The 17,895-nt window shown below is 42.9% G+C and overlaps 1 protein-coding gene across 1 annotated transcript in view; it reads right to left on the bottom strand.

Moving 5' to 3' along the window:
- Nucleotides 1–446: 446 nt before the first annotated feature.
- LOC124280093 (ATP-binding cassette sub-family C member 2-like) overlaps nt 447–17,895 on the bottom strand; it is a 34,174-nt gene continuing 16,725 nt past the window's right edge. The window contains 15 exon segments of the mRNA XM_046715985.1: nt 447–1,296; nt 3,075–3,269; nt 3,701–3,867; nt 4,539–4,697; nt 5,861–6,007; nt 6,777–6,878; nt 7,287–7,410; nt 9,007–9,065; nt 9,067–9,207; nt 9,987–10,297; nt 11,900–12,203; nt 13,690–13,807; nt 15,306–15,477; nt 15,817–16,003; nt 17,067–17,234. Coding sequence (XP_046571941.1) covers nt 1,185–1,296; nt 3,075–3,269; nt 3,701–3,867; nt 4,539–4,697; nt 5,861–6,007; nt 6,777–6,878; nt 7,287–7,410; nt 9,007–9,065; nt 9,067–9,207; nt 9,987–10,297; nt 11,900–12,203; nt 13,690–13,807; nt 15,306–15,477; nt 15,817–16,003; nt 17,067–17,234 — 2,466 coding nt within the window. The 3' untranslated portion in view covers nt 447–1,184.

Here is a 17,895-nt window from a genome sequence, read left to right as displayed (position 1 = left end):
ACCCGTGTAGACCTGGGTTAGAATTGGTCTTCAGCAACCCATGCTTGTTGTAAGAGGCGACTAACGGGATCGGGTGGTCAGACTCGTTGACTTCCTTGACACATGTGATCGTATCCCAATTGTTTGGATCGATGCTCATGATGTAGATCACTGGATTCCCATGCAGGTAATCGAACCCGGGTCATCGGTATAACAAGCGGACGATTTAACCACAAGGCTAACCAAAAGGCCTGTTCGGGTGGATAACCCAGGGGAATGGAAATGAGTATTGAAAGACGTATTGACTATGAAACATCCATGCCCTTTCAGATTTCTCGCTTCTGAAATACCATCCATTTTCTTCATCAGGCACATGAGATTCCTTCAAAAGATGCTTCGGTGTTTATACTCAAATCACTGATCGTTTTATAGCATGGTGATTATCTCTTCATAAACACAACACGTAGTCGAGGTAGACGTCTTTATTTCCTGTCAATACTCTTGGGAAAAACTACAAACACACTTTCAGAGAAAATTAACGACATATGTTTCATGGCCAATGTCATGGCCTTTGCTAACAATGGGAAATACAAAACAAGTGAAAAGCAAACAATGTTATTGTGACATTAAGTACACCATAGTCTTGAATATAATATTGCAAATTTTCTCTCCATACTACACACTAAATACAATGCTGTTTCATCGGTCAGTTGACCATTGTCTCAATGCTTCTCGCACATTAACGCAATTAACTGCAATACAACCAACAGGCGTCGATAGAAACTCTTTCCATGTAAGGGGCGGTGGGGTAGCCTAATGGTTAAAGCGTCCCCTCGACATGCTGAAGACCCGAGTTCGATTCCCCACATGGGTGCAATGTGTGAAGCCCATTTCTGGTGTCCCCCGCCGTGATATTGCTTGAATATTGCTAAAAGCGGCGTAAAACCATACTCACTCACTCACTTTCCATGTAAGACAATTATTCGACGAATATTACATAACGTACAGAGACACTGTAATACTGTTTGTCCATACTGTTTTAGTATGTGACGTCACATTTATTGGTCTGACGTTTATATGATGCCAGCGTCTCTGGCATCTTCCTCTCAGAACCAGGAGGGGCCACCAACTCCCCATCCTCTCCAGTTCCTCACCTCGTGAAGACACATCGCCTCCAGACTTCATCATGCTGACGATGAAGTTCCTCAGACAATGTTTGCATCCTTGGCCAGGGAGTAGAACGTGGAGTTTGTGTCTGCCAGGAGTGACGTAGGACTGGCGAACTCCACGATCTCTCCTGCTGACAGCACCATGATCCTGAAGGATGAAGACATTTCAACTTTTGGATATAAATGATTGAAGCTGTGATACTCGTTGCAAATTGTACCAGTCGACTACTGATCATGACAATCCACATGGAAAGCTGAGTCATCTTACCTCTGAATACTGACCTGTTATTGACTTGGACAGTGATCATTCTGGTGCTGTTGTGACGACCCACGTATCTGTCAGCCTGTGAGCTATAGTGATGGCCCACCCCTGTCATAGTCCAGGATAGTGTTCAGCCTGTGAGCTATAGTGATGACACACTCAACTGTCACTGTTCAGGATAGTGTTCAGCCTGTGAGCTATAGTGATGGCCCACCCCTGTCATAGTGCAGGATAGTGTTCAGCCTGTGAGCTATAGTGATGGCCCACCCCTGTCATAGTGCAGGATAGTGTTCAGCCTGTGAGTTATAGTGATGGCTCATCCCTGTCATAGTCCAGGATAGTGTTCAGCCTGTGAACTATAGTGATGACACATTTCACTGTCATAGTCCAGGATAGTGTTCAGCCCGTGAGCTATAGTGATGACACACCCCACTGTCATAGTCCAGGATAGTGTTCAGCCTGTGAGCTATAGTGATGGCCCACCCCTGTCATAGTCCAGGATAGTGTTCAGCCTGTGAGCTATAGTGATGACTCACCTGTCATAGTCCAGGATAGTGTTCAGCCTGTGAGCTATAGTGATGACTCACCTGTCATAGTCCAGGATAGTGTTCAGTCTGTGAGCTATATCGATGACTCACTTGTCATAGTCCAGGATAGTGTTCAGCCTGTGAGCTATATCGATGGCCCACCCCTGTCATAGTGCAGGATAGTGTTCAGCCTGTGAGCTATATCGATGACTCACCTGTCATAGTCCAGGATAGTGTTCAGCCTGTGTGCTATAGTGATGACTCACCTGTCATAGTCCAGGATAGTGTTCAGCCTTTGAGCTATAGTGATGACTCACCTGTCATAGTCCAGGATAGTGTTCAGCCTGTGAGCTATATCGATGACTCACCTGTCATTTTCCAGGACAGTGTTCAGCCTGTGAGCTATAGTGATGACTCACCTGTCATAGTGCAGGATAGTGTTCAGCCTTTGAGCTATAGTGATGGCTCACTTGTCATAGTCCAGGATAGTGTTCAGCTTGTGAGCTATAGTGATGACTCACCTGTCATAGTCCAGGATAGTGTTCAGCCTGTGAGCTATAGTGATGACTCACCTGTCATAGTGCAGGATAGTGTTCAGCCTGTGGGCTATATCGATGACTCACCTGTCATAGTCCAGGATAGTGTTCAGCATGTGAGCTATATCGATGATTCACCTGTCATAGTCCAGGATAGTGTTCAGCCTGTGAGCTATAGTGATGACTCACCTGTCATAGTCCAGGATAGTGTTCAGCCTGTGAGCTATAGTGATGGCCCATCCCTGTCATAGTCCAGGATAGTGTTCAGCCTGTGAGCTATAGTGATGACTCACCTGTCATAGTCCAGGATAGTGTTCAGCCTGTGAGCTATAGTGATGGCCCATCCCTGTCATAGTCCAGGATAGTGTTCAGCCTGTGAGCTATAGTGATGACTCACCTGTCATAGTCCAGGATAGTGTTCAGCCTTTGAGCTTTAGTGATGACTCACCTGTCATAGTCCAGGATAGTGTTCGGCCCGTGAGCTATATCGATGACTCACCTGTCATAGTCCAGGATAGTGTTCAGCCTGTGAGCTATAGTGATGACTCACCTGTCATAGTCCAGGTTAGTGTTCAGCCTGTGAGCTATAGTGATGACTCACCTGTCATAGTCCAGGATAGTGTTCAGCCTGTGAGCTATTGTGATGACTGTACAGTCACTGAAGGCGGTTCTGATGGTGCTCTGGATGAGGTCATCCGTCTCCATGTCAACAGCTGCCGTGGCTTCATCCAGGATCAGCACCTTCGTCCTCCTCAGCAGACTCCGAGCAAGACAGACCAACTGACGCTGTCCTACACTGGAATACAACACACGACAGTGACTCTGTTGTCATACGCTCCAGACTAGACATACCAACTGACGCTGTCCTACACTGGAATACAACACACGACAGTGACTCTGTTGTCATACGCTCCAGACTAGACAGACCAACTGACGCTGTCCTACACTGGAATACAACACACGACAGTGACTCTGTTGTCATACGCTCCAGACTAGACAGACCAACTGACGCTGTCCTACACTGGAATACAACACACTACAGTGACTCGGTTGTCAGACACTACTCCAAGCTGGGCAAGAGAACTGTCGAATAAACACCTTAACAAACAGGAGGTTGTGTACTTGAATACCGTTAAAAGCGGCGTGAACTCTCACACACACACTCACTCACTCATTACCTCACTCACTCACTCAGAGTGTGCCCGAGGAAGAAATGCATTCACTAACCTGAGATTGTGTCCACCCTCCTCACACTCGTGGAGCAGGCCCTCGCTCAGCCCTGACACAAAGCCCTTGAGGTGAGCTCTCTCCAGAGCCAGCCACAGATCCTCGTCACTGTGCTTCTCGAACGGATCCAGGTTCAGACGAAGAGTTCCGGAAAACAACATCGGATCCTGGTGAATGAGAACACATGTCTGGACCACCTCCGCATTGCGTCTAATGAGGGATAGCTGATTTCCTTTCACCAGTTTGTTAAAGCCAAAGAACTTGAGTATCTCTTAGAATGTAACACTTTCTTGTATTTATCTACAAGCCTCGAAAGAAGTGACTACCAGGATAGTGATCAGGCTTGCTGACCTGGGCCCTGTTCCTCAAAGCGATCGTAGCGCTAAAATGATCGTAACTCCCATACTTTAACATTGACTTACGACTGTCGGGGGCCCTGGTTGATGCATGCCACCATATCCCATTTGCGTAGATTGATGCTTACTCACTGGGTTGTTTGTCTAATACAGAGACCTTATTTATATCTGATATGGCAGCATCTATTTTTAATCTATTTATATTATTTATGTTACGGTTTATTTTCAGTTAAGAGGTGGTTTCATGTTCCTGTGGAAATAGTCCATTTCTGGTGTCCCCCGCCGTAATATTGCTGGAGTATTGTTAAAAGCGGCGTAAAACCATACTCACTCACATCTGTGGAAATGCCCATGCAGATCTATATCAGAACGACATTCAAGCTAAATCATGTATTTTGGAATACCATCACATGATCTGAAGTCATGAAGACATTTAATATCGTGACCTCATAATGATCATATTCATTACAGTGCATGTGTACCTGTGGTAGAATAGTGAGTCTGGACCTCAGATCGTGCAGCCCCATGTCAGCAATGTCGAGACCATCCACCAGGATACGGCCGTCATCTGCCTCCAGGATCCGAAACAACGCCAAGGTCAAGGACGACTTCCCTGCGCCAGTTCTCCCCACCACCCCGATCTGCAACAAGACAAATATCACATGGTTTTGTTTGTTTGTCGTTTAACGCCGCATTCAGAAATAGCTTAGCTATATGACGGCGGTCTGTAATTGAGTTTGGACCAGACAATCCACTGATCAACAACGTGAGTATCAATCACGCAGTTGGGCAACGATGTCATGTGTCAACCTTGTCAGAGAACCTGACCAACTGATCCCGTTAGTTATCTCTGACGACAAGCATGGGTTGCTGAAGACCAATTCTAACCCGGATCTTCACAGGAGACAAGCATGGGTTGCTGAAGACCAATTCTAACCCGGATCTTCACAGTAGACAAGCATGGATTGCTGAAGACCAATTCTAACCCGGATCTTCACAGGAGACAAGCATGGGTTGCTGAAGACCAATTCTAACCCGGATCTTCACAGGAGACAAGCATGGGTTGCTGAAGACCAATTCTAACCCGGATCTTCACAGTAGACAAGCATGGGTTGCTGAAGACCAATTCTAACCCGGATCTTCACAGGAGACAAGCATGGGTTGCTGAAGACCAATTTTAACCCGGATCTTCACAGGAGACAAGCATGGGTTGCTGAAGACCAATTCTAACCCGGATCTTCACAGGAGACAAGCATGGGTTGCTGAAGACCAATTCTAACCCGGATCTTCACAGGAGACAAGCATGGGTTGCTGAAGACCAATTCTAACCCGGATCTTCACAGTAGACAAGCATGGGTTGCTGAAGACCAATTCTAACCCGGATCTTCACAGTAGACAAGCATGGATTGCTGAAGACCAATTCTAACCCGGATCTTCACAGTAGACAAGCATGGGTTGCTGAAGACCAATTCTAACCCGGATCTTCACAGTAGACAAGCATGGGTTGCTGAAGACCAATTCTAACCCGGATCTTCACAGGAGACAAGCATGGGTTGCTGAAGACCAATTTAACCCGGATCTTCACAGGAGACAAGCATGGGTTGCTGAAGACCAATTCTAACCCGGATCTTCACAGTAGACAAGCATGGGTTGCTGAAGACCAATTCTAACCCGGATCTTCACAGGAGACAAGCATGGGTTGCTGAAGACCAATTCTAACCCGGATCTTCAAGGGTCAACATCCTGTAAAGAACAAATTTGTCTTAAGAAGAAAAAAAATAATGTCTACAAGAGTGTCCTGTACCTTCTCCCCGGGCTTGATGTCACAACTTATTCCCTTCAGGACCAGATCCAACTCAGGACGGTAGCGGATCTTCAGATTGTCAAACTTGATGTGACCTTTCTCCGGCCACTCAGGCGATGGTCTCTTGTCTTGAATCACCCAGGGAGCCTGCAAAATTGTGCAAACATATTTTGATTTTCAAAAGAAACACGAATTGGTAAACAAGCGAAAATGCTTCTATCAATACAGCTCCGCTAACAACAAACCATGCGGTGCATTTCTAAAGACGTCCTGTCATGAGAGTTGTATTGTTTCGCCCAGTGGTTAAAGTGTTTTCTGGTCCCACTGAAGGTTTAGGTTCTGTTCCACGTATGTGTGAAGTCCACTTCTAGTGTTCCCTGCGTTTGATCATAATCACTCATTTAGCTGTGTTTTTTTAAGCATGAAAACGTTAGTATTTACAGAAGAACTAAATTACCACGGTGTGGAACAATCACAAACAAGAACAGTTGCATATAAATCAGGGATAAAATTCAACATGGAAAGAATGCAGATATTTATGTGTAAGTGAGTGAGCATGGTTTAACGCCACGTAATATCATCGGCGTGATGAGCGAACGCTTTAACCACCAGGCCACCACACCGCCCCGCACGTGTAAGTAGTTGAAGAGTAAATATATTTCAGAAACCATTTTATTGTACTGTCACCTAGGTTTGTTTCTTGAATCTATATAAGAATCCAAATATATTTTCTGTATAAAACCGAACACGTTACAACAATGGGTCGTTGTGGCAACCAATCTAATTTTATCCAATACTTATGCAAAAAGTTTCAAACATTTTCTTCGCCAAATGTAGTTGCCCCTGCCGAACGATATCCCACTTCCACTCCCACTCCCAATAGCAAAGATGGTCTGTACTAGGAATCCCCTATTACCTCTGTCGGCAGTGACGTGTACTGCGCCATCCTTTCCACAGACACCACGTGCGCCTCCAACTCCGTCGTCATTATCACCATCATGATCAGACAGCCTGTCACCTAGCAACCACATCATGCATTAAATATTTAAAACATATACAATACAATCTACATAATTACAATGACATCTATGAATTTTAGTCGAGTTGTCACTGTTAATGAACCGTGAAGGAATTTGCTACATCTACGTGCGTGAGTGAGTGAGTGAGATTAGTTTTACGCCGTACTCAGCAATATTTCAGCATTATGGCACTGGTCTGCAAATAATCGAGTCTAGACCAGAAAATCCAGTGATCAACAGCAATGAGCATCGATCTACGCAGTTGGGATACGATGACACGTGTCAACCAAGCCAGTGATCCTGACCACCCAATCGCGTTAGTCGCCTCTTACGAAAAGCATGGTTTGCCGAAGACACGGGTATGCTACATCTGTAAAGCCAGGTGTCAGCTTTTCCACACTCATTACCATTAAAGCATACGTGATGGACAGACCGACCACCCCTGAGGAGATGTGGGGGCTGACCACGCCCAGGAGTGTAGCGCTGAACACCACCAGACACCCCAGGCCATCTAGACGCATCTTCATCCATCTGTGAACAGACACAGTTCAGTAGCAAAACAAGAAGCAGCAGAAAACAAACAAGAAGCCCCAAACAAACACACAGAGAAAAACAACACCTTGTCACTCTTGGCTATGACCACTTGAAGTGACATATCCACTGGTCACAAAGATAACTTCTTTAAGTGGCATTTTAGAAGTTGGGAAGTACAATATAGAACAAACTTTATGGATAACAACTTCTTTTTATTCGTGAATGCGACGTTTCGATACAGATTCTTGTACCGTTGTCAAGCATAATGGAACATGAAGAAGGGGGAAGTATATATATATATACTGGTTGTAACAATATAACAAAGAAAACAACATAATTAACATAATAGGCTAGGCAGAAAGCTGATGAAGCCAGAGGGTAGACAAAGGACAGGCGTGGAAGCCAATGATGTACAAATAATAATGAGATGTTTATACAGCAGAGTTTATACAGTAGATTGGGCTTGGTGGATGAGTGTATCATAAGCGGATGGAATGAAGTATCCTTGGCCTCGGTTGATGGTCACAAAGATGACCAAAAATCAATATCACAACAAAATGTAGAAGCAGCAGGGGACACACACACACACACACACACACACACACACACACACACACACACACACACACACACACACACACACACACACACACAACACACACACACACACACACAAACACACACACACACACAAACACACACACACAAACACACACACACAAAACACACAAAAACAACAACAAACAAACAAAGAAAAAAACCAGACAAACATTCAGAGAAAATAGCACTTGTTATTTCAGGCTGTGACTACTTACAGTGACAGAACCACTGGTCACAAAGATGACCAAAAATCAATATCATAACAAAAATTAGAAGCAGCCATAAAAACCCCTTAAAAAAACACCCAAAACATGCAGACTCATTTCTATACAGGGAATATAACCCCTAGTCTGTGACTACTTATAGTGGCAGATCCACCTGTCACTAAGATGACAAAAGAATTTCCATATAGCAAAATCCACAAGCATCAGAGTAAAACCCTACGGAAGTAGTCCCATCCCTATACAGAGGACATGCCACCTTGCAATCCTAGGCTGTGACCACTTATAGTGACCAACCCACTGGTCACTAAAATGACCAAAAATCAATATCACTACAAAATTTAAAAGCAGCAGGAAAGAAACCTACACATGCAGGGTTATCGGCATTCAGGAGATGTTGTAGACGTTGTATATACTCTATACTCAGCAAAACATAGTCACCAATTTGTCATCCCAGGTTGACCACTTAGAGTGATAGATCGACTGGTCTCTAAGACGACTTCACGAATTTGATAAGCTTCCAAGGTAATCAAAGCAATCAAACAATGTCCTTATCTTAAAGCGAAATGTATGAATGGGAACCTATGTAATATGAGGAACGCGACGTTTCGGGGCATATTCTTGTGAGATGAAGGGAATATCCATGATAAATCTCGGCCAAAAGCTGAGTAGGCTGAGTACGACTATATCATTAGAATTTATGAATTATACTACCCAGTGATAACACCAGGTGTTCCCAAAAGGTGAGCGTATCCTGAGCATGTGGCGCTACCTATGTGTCGTCACAGCACCGTAGTAGAAGATGTTGTGTTCGTTCACTCTGCTTAAAGAGCTGTTGAAAAAAACGGTCCTGCGCTCTGTAGGCACGAACAGAAGAAGCTCCGTTGATGGTTTCCGTGAAATGAGAGAAGACCGGTGACTTGGATGCTGAGAAGTATCGTCGTAGTTGCCGAGATGTGGGCGTGTACATCCGCTGTGGAAAAGACGTTCATGTCGACATCATTGTCACGTAGTCTTGTATAAAAGTAAATGGGGAAGGTTTTATGATGCGTTTACGTTAGGGTTTCTCAAATTTCACATTTCATCTATGTCTTTCATCAATCAAATCAAGTGATCCCTTACCTTTATAAAAATGAAGCATTTCACAACAATCACCCACCTGTATAAAACTGAGATATATTAAAAACAGTGGTCTTTCTGTGTGATTTGAACCACATGTTCACAAAATTCCCTATATGTGTGAAAAGTAACCAAATGTTAACAATAGTCCCCTTCCTGCATGAAAATGAACCATTTTATCACAATATTCCCCCTACCAGCATGAAGACGAGCTAATTTATCACAATATTCCCCTACCTGTATGGAGATGAACCATACGTTCACAATATTCCCTTACCTGTATCAAAATGAACCATTTTATCACAATATTTCTCTTCTTGTATGAAAATAAACCACACTATTCCCTACCTTTATGGAGATGAACCACATTTTCACAATATTCCCTACCTGTATGAAGATGAACCATATTATCACAATATCCCCTCACCGTATGAAGATAAACCATATTATCACAATATTCCCTACATGTATGCAGATGAGCCACAATATTCCCTACCTGTATGAAGATGAACCACAATATTCCCTACCTGTATGAAGATGAACCACAATATTCCCTACCTGTATGAAGATGAACCATTCTACCACAATATTCCCTCCTTGTATGAATATGAACCATATCACAATATTCCCTACCTGTATGAATATGAAGCATACAATGACGGGGACGGAAACAGCAAGGAACATCGGCGTGCTGTAGGAAATCACCACAAGGATGCTGATCAGATAGAAGATGAATTCCAGCCACAACCGCAACACGCGGGGAAGATGGCCATCGACGACGTCAACGTCTTTTGTAAACCGATTCAGGATTCGTCCAGTTGGTGTTGTGTCGAAGAAGCTCATTGGCTGCTTGATGATGTTGTCCAGAAGGTTCCTATGCGTTACCTTGGCAGCGTCAACCATCTTTGTGTAAACAAGGAGTGAGTTGAGCATCACAGACACAGCTGAAACCGTAACACAGAGTTTACTTTACAGCCATTAGAGTTCGGTTGATGATACCACAAAACTTATCTGTAGTTTATCTTCTACCCTTTCTGCAAGGATACATTCAACTAGTGATGAATGAGGAATTATAGGTCCGCTGTGTGCAACTAGCCTACTCACTCACTCACTCACTCACTCACTCACTCACTCATGGTTTGTTTGTTTTTGCACTCAGCAATATTCCAGCTAAATGACGGTCTGTATATATAATCGAGTCTGGACCAGACAATCCAGTGATCAAAAGCATGAGCATCGATCTACACAGTTGGGATACGATGACCAACCAACCATCCAAACCTCTTACAACTAGCATATAATTGATGTCCATCCTTAATGAACCCCAACAAATGGTTTCCTGGCACCAGTTGTGTAACAACTCCTGCATAGCTCCTAAATATGGTTGTTAATAATATCTTTCTTCTTAAATTCAAATTTGATTCAAAACTCAAACTCGCAAAAATATACACAGTGTTTAAAAAGCAGACACAATCTTCTTTTTTCATTCTCCAAGTAGCATCCTGTGAACATTCAGGAATTACAGGCATTTGGATGGAATTGTATCAATTTACATATCTCTCCTAAATAGAGATTTCCTTGTGGAATTTGCTACCAGATGGTCATGTTGCATGGAATATGTTTATATTGACATGAAGCTTTACAGTGTATTACTGACTATACTAGGGCTGGTAATCGATATAGATAATATAGATCGATAATCGGTAACTAAATATCGACCGATTATCTATAAATATCGGAAACGTAAAATGCCAAAAACGTCTGAAATAAATACATTTTTATCACTAGTGAGTGGTGCCAGGTCTTTGCATGGATTATTAACAAAATTGCGTCCTGAACATAATTTAGAAGCAGACCATGAATTAAGTTCTAAATTTCTATATTGTGAGAGAAACGTTTGCAAAAATTCTATCACGAATGTTAATGTACGATATTGCCGATAATCATTAATCATTTTTCCTATCGACGACATTTCCGATTATCGATCATTCTAGCCAGCCCTATATTATATGGCATATACACTGGCGCGGGATATCTTAATAACAAAAGGCATTATCATAGATACGCATAACAATACAGATGAACAGGAACACCGTATACTCGATACTCGCCGAAGATCCGGGTTCGAATCCCCACATGGGTACAATATGTGAAGCCCATTTCTGGTGTCCCCCGCCGTGATGTCGCTGGAATATTGCTAAAAGCGGCGTAAAACCGAACTCAGTCAATCAGTCAGTCAGTATACTCGATACTAATCATATGCGACGATGGTTTTCTAACAGAACTAAACCGATAGGATAACCGATAGGACGTAATATATCACAGATTTATAGTACTTTGAATTCTTAGCCCGATGGTTATAGTGATCCACAACTCCACCTACCTCGAGTTCTTTTTGAAATATCATGCAAGTGGAAAGGGTTATTGGCAATAATCACTACAGTGACAGTGGTATTATAACAAAACAATAGGACGTAATAAATCACAGGCTCATAGTACTCTGAAATCTTAGTCCAGTGGTGATGGTGATTCACAACTCTACCTACCTTGAGTAAATGCAACTGCGCAATACACTCCCAGGTAGTAGTAGGACAACGACCGAAGTGTGTCCTTATTATCCGAATCGTCCATAGTAACGTTAAACACGGTTCCAGTCGTGTTCACTCTACTGGTGTAGTTGCCAGCCTGAAAGTGGGCAATAGGCTTCAGCCTTGGGTCCTCGGTCCACTGACTGAGCCACACGTTGGACATAGCCCAGGCAAAGTTGTACGTGACATACAGAACCATGATTCCAGCTGCCCACACCCAGCCAATAACAGAGAAGTAGGATTTCAGTATTGAATACCTCACCTGAAAACAAACATAGAATGCTAGATATATCGCCTCATATCACCTAACTAACGGTATCGTAAATATCGGGGATATATTTGCATATCACTTTCTCAACTCCAGTTATCGCTTATTTGTATTTCGCTTTCTTGCTGTATCGCTCTCTCATCTCATTTCATCGCTTTCTCTTCTCGTGTTATCGATTTCTCGTTTTCTCGTGGCTGTAATTGAAGGCGAGAAAGCGATGTCATTGGGATGTAAGCATTACGATGTTATCGCTTTCTCACCTTCAATTACTGCCGCGAGAAAGTGATAAAACGATGCGAGAAAGCGATGTTTGTATATCTCATCTTATGTTATCGATTTCTCGATTTCTCGCGACTGTAATTGAAGGACAGAAAGCGATGTCATTGAGATGTAATCATTACGATGTCATCACTTTGTTGCCTTCAATTACTGCCGCGAGAAAGCGTTTAAAGGAGACGAGAAAGCGATATTTGTATACCTCATTTTATGTTATCGCTTTCTCATCTCATATTAACACTTTCACGTCTCCTATTATCGCATTCTCTTTTCTAGAATACTAGATATATCGCCTCATATTACCCAATGCTAACACTATGGTAAATATCGGAAATATATTTGTATATCACTTTCTCAACTACAGTTATCACTTTCTCATATTTGTATTTCGCTTTCTCGCTGAATCGCTCTCTCATCTCATTTTATTGCTTTCTCTTCTCGTGTTATCGATTTCTCGTGGCTGTAATTGAAGGCGAGAAAGCGATGTCAATGAGATGTAATCATTACGATGTCATCACTTTGTTGCCTTCTATTACTGCCGCGAGAAAGCGATAAAAGGAGACGAGAAGACGATATTTGTATACCTCATTTTATGTTATCGATTTCTCATCTATGTTTACGCGCTTTCACGTCACCTATTATCGCATTCTCGTCTCGTGCTATCTCTTTCACGCCTCTTGTAATCGCTTTATAGTTTTCTCGCGGCCGTTACTAAAGGTAAGAAAGTGATAACATTATCATCTTCAGTTACGGCGGCGACAATGCGATGTTCCTTCTGGGCCAATATATCTTCTACTATATGGGAGACCATTGTTTCTAATCCTCAGATCAGATCCTCCTACTCTGATGTAAAACGCTATTGTTTCAGTGTCCCTATGGACGCTATTTTTTGTGGTACATGTAGCCATGTTTGTAGGAATAAATGAATGAATATTGCTTTATGCCGCTTCAGCGACAGTACTATCAGGATGATCTCAAAGACAATGGGGGCGGTGGGGTAGCCTGGTGGTTAAAGTGTTCGCTCGTCACACCGAAGACCCGGGTTCGATTGCCCACATGGGTACAATGTGTGAAGCCCATTTCTGGTGTCCCCCGCCGTAATATTGCTGGAATATTGCTAAAAGTGGCGTAAAACCAAACTCACTCACTCACTCAAAGACAATTAAAAAGATGAAGAGTACACAGGAAAGATGGATCTACGTACATTGCCCGTCTCTGTATATTCATCCTCAATTAGTTTATACTCTTCTCCAGCAGCCGCCTCTTCTGCTACATACACTTCCTGGTTCAGATCACAATCCATGTTACCACTTGCCACTGACCTGAAACATAAGGTAACATTGTGTCTCTTTCCATTGATGGACGGTGCTGTCATATTTCACAGATGTGTTAAAATGCCTGACTATACCTATCAATTAATCGACTAGCATTTTTGTGTCGGTTTTTGACTTTTGTCAGCCATAGAATATTACATATCAGACAGTTGGACAAGTATAGACAGCTTGGTATCCAGTGTGTGTTTGGTTGTTTGCTGGGGCGGTGGGGTAGCCAGGTGGTTAAAGCGTTCGCTCGTCACGCCGAAGACCCGGGTTCGATTCGACACATGGGTACAATGTGTGAAGCCCATTTCTGGTGTCCCCCGCAGTGATATTGCTGGAATATTGCTAAAACCGCATAAAATTAAACTCATGGATAAAACGTGTTCATAAACGATAGTATCCGTGAAGATCCGGGTTAGAATTGGTCTTCAGCAACCCATGCTTACCGTAAGAGGCGACTAACGGGATCGGGTGGTCAGGCTCACTAACTTGGTTGACACATGTCATCGTATAACATCTGCGTAGATTCATGCTCATGATGTCGATCATTGGATTATTTATAGACAGCAAAAACATTGCTGAGAGAGTACAACCTTTAACGGTAGACCTCATTGTGTTATATGTGCGTGTTGTTTATTATCATCCAAAACTGTGTTCCACAGGAGATATCGCTTGTGTGAGATCATATATCTCCTAGGAGATTTCGTTTTTGACAGTAGATTTTGTACAATGCCCTGACAATGCTATGACGTCATCAACTTGATGACGTCACAATGCTATGACATCACTGCACTGCAAGTCTAAAGGTAGTACAGTGTTGGGATATGTACATTTTGCATTGAAAAGTAACGAAGAATGATTTTTGATGATAAATAGAATCTCACCCTCGTGTCTACTGATATCAATTATATCAACACTCGTTGATAAAGGTAAAAATATCCTCGGCAAGCCTCGGATATTTGTAACTTTATCAACTCGTGTTGATATAATTGATATCAGTAGACACTTGGGTGAGATTCTCTATTTACCGCACTGAGGACTATTTCATCGTTGTGGCACGATGGTAAATATTTCAGTCTGAACTGGGCATACCAGTGCTTAACATAATGAGCATCGATCTGTACAGTGACCTTTACGCGCCTTCTCTGAAAATTACGGGTTGATGAAGATCAGTGATCTGATTGTGATCTGCTGATGAAACATTCTGTAAGGAAGGGACTGTTATTGTGTATCAATGATAAGTGAGTGAGTTTAGTTTTACGCCGCGCTCAGCAATATTCCAGTTATATGGTGGCGGTCTGTAAATAATCGAGTCTGGACCAGACAATCCAGCGATCAACAACATGAACATCGATGTGCGCAATTGGGAACCAATGACGTGTCAACCAAGCCAGCGAGCCTGACCACCGGATCCCGTTAGTCGCCTCTTACGACAAGCATGGGTTACTGAAGATCAATATTCTAACCCGGACCTTCACGGGTTTGTATTAATGTTAAATACCGCATAGATCCGAAAATATTCTCCTTGTGATGTCTTTGCCTGAGCGTTGTCTCGGATTCTACTGACAACTGACGAAGTAACTGTGGACTGTGGAGATAATCCGAAAGCTTTGACGGCGAGAGACTGGGTGACGAAACAGAGTTCTTTGACAGGGTGCTACGGATTTCTTGCACTGAAATTGTTTAGATTATAAATTGTAAGATTATATCATATAGTAAACAACGGTTAAAACGATTTGAACGGGACCACTAATTTTAAATTTTAGTTCGTTATAACGGTAGTTCATTTTACGCCTAAAGTGTATATTAAGTGGCAAGGGCTGAAAAAACGTCTGTGGGTTGTAAGCATTTTCTTTACAAACGTAGATTATTGCATCTAATTTTATCAGAGATTAAAGAATCGCATCTTTTGCCATATATCTCTTGAAGGAGTCAACATATAAGTTAAAAAGACAGGGAAATACCTTATCGCTTGTATTTTACATACGACTTGTAGACCTTATTTTGCTTACACTCTTCATCCTCCAGGTTGTCATGGTTTCCTTGCTGTAAATATGTCTTCAGAAACTGTGCAAATGGTCCGTCATGATCAAGAAGCTCTTCATACGATCCAACCTCAGTTATCTCCCCTCGATCCATCACAACAATGACGTCAACCATAGGTAACCAGTGGACGCCGTGGGTCACAAGTACTCGGGTCTGAAAGAAGAGCCAACAGTTTAACTCTAAGTAAATACAATATACGGTTTTAGTTTCTTATAGTCGTATAATGTGCAGAAATATGCAGAAATGTATAGAAGGTCTACATGTCTACGTCTTCCGTGCAAGACGCCCTGCCCACCAGCCATTTCTGGCGCGAGAACATCGACGTAATCGTATCCATCAACGTAGATCATACTGCAACTGTACGGCAGTATCGCGATCAGAACAATGTTATTGTGTCAACCAGGGCTGCAAGATCCCCTGATTTGTCACCAGTTGAACATATCTGGGTATGAAATGGAGCGACGTTTACGACGTCTTCCGAATCCTCCAACAGTGCTATATTCCAGTTATATGGCGGCGGTCTGTAAATAATCGTGTCTGGATCAGAAAATCCAGAGATCAACAGCATGAGCATCGATCTACGCATTTGTCTGAAAGAAGAGCCAACAGTTTAACTATAAGTAAGTAAATACACGTCAGTTATAACGAACTCAACGGGACCACTAGTTCTACTTTCCCATAGCCCTATAATATGTAGAAAAATACAGAAAGTCTACATGTCTACGTCTTCCGTACGAGACGCCCTGCCCCTCCATCGACGTAGATCATCCGTTGCAATTGTACGACAGTATCGTGATTAGAATAATATTATTGTGTTAACCTGCAAGATCCCCTGATTTGTCACCAGTTGAACATATCCGGGATGAAATGGAGCGACGTTTACGACGTCTTCCGAATTCTCCAACAATGCTGCTCGAACTTCAACAAATCCGTCCTCGGATATGGAATGATCTTACCCAGGACTTTCAATATGCCATTGTTGCTAGCGGCCTCAATAAGGCAAAGGTAGCTTGGCCTGCATCAATGCACAAGGTGGACACATTCGCCACTGACCGGGTGAACTTGTAAACCCCATTGCTAGTTGTGCGCTGTTGTTATGAACTGCTGATGATTTCCATGTCATGACATTTCATTCGAGGCACTGATTCTGATTGTTGTTTATGTGTCCCAATAACATTTGCCTTTAAGTATATATCTGTACAACTCATCTGCTCACCTTTCCCTTCAGTATCCCCTGGTGTCCTATAACCTGACTGAAGATGTGTTTGCCAACATGGGAGTCCACAGCGCTGAGAGGATCATCCAACAGATATATGTCCTTGTTACTGTATACAGCTCGGGCAAGAGACACTCGCTGCTTCTGTCCTCCACTCAGGTTGATGCCCTGGAAACGATATCAATAGCAGCACTACCATTTCCTTAACAGCAATCGGTACCATAATGTTGAGGCAGCCTAATACAAAAACTGTTCATGCATCGTCGTCGTCAGATGCATTGTTCGCCCATGTCTGTGTCTTGCTTGACTACGTGTTACCTATCTGTGTCTACTGTGACTACGACAGATGCCCATTGGCTTCGTGTTTCCTATATACTAGTATGTGTCTACTGTAACTAAGTCAGATGTCCATCGGCCACGTGTTTCCTATATCTGTGTCTGCTGTGACCACGACAGGTTTCCATTGGCTACGTGTTTTCTATATCTGTGTCTACTGTGACCACGACAGGTTTCTATTGGCTACGTGTTTCCCAGACCTGTGCCTACTGTGACTACAACAGATTCCCATTGGCTTCGTGTTTTCTATATCTGTGTCTACTGTAACTAAGTCAGATGTCCATCGGCCACGTGTTTTCTATATCTGTGTCTACTGTGACCACGACAGGTTTCCATTGGCTACGTGTTTTCTATATCTGTGTCTACTGTGACCACGACAGGTTTCCATTGGCTACGTGTTTTCTATATCTGTGTCTACTGTGACCACGACAGGTTTCCATTGGCTACGTGTTTTCTATATCTGTGTCTACTGTGACCACGACAGGTTTCTATT

The sequence above is a fragment of the Haliotis rubra genome, unplaced genomic scaffold, assembly GCF_003918875.1.
Source record: "Haliotis rubra isolate DU_JTF1 unplaced genomic scaffold, ASM391887v1 Scf1072, whole genome shotgun sequence".
Lineage (NCBI taxonomy): Eukaryota > Metazoa > Mollusca > Gastropoda > Lepetellida > Haliotidae > Haliotis > Haliotis rubra.
The sequence above is the reverse complement of the archived record's forward strand: the minus strand, read 5'-3'. Positions and strand labels throughout refer to the sequence as shown.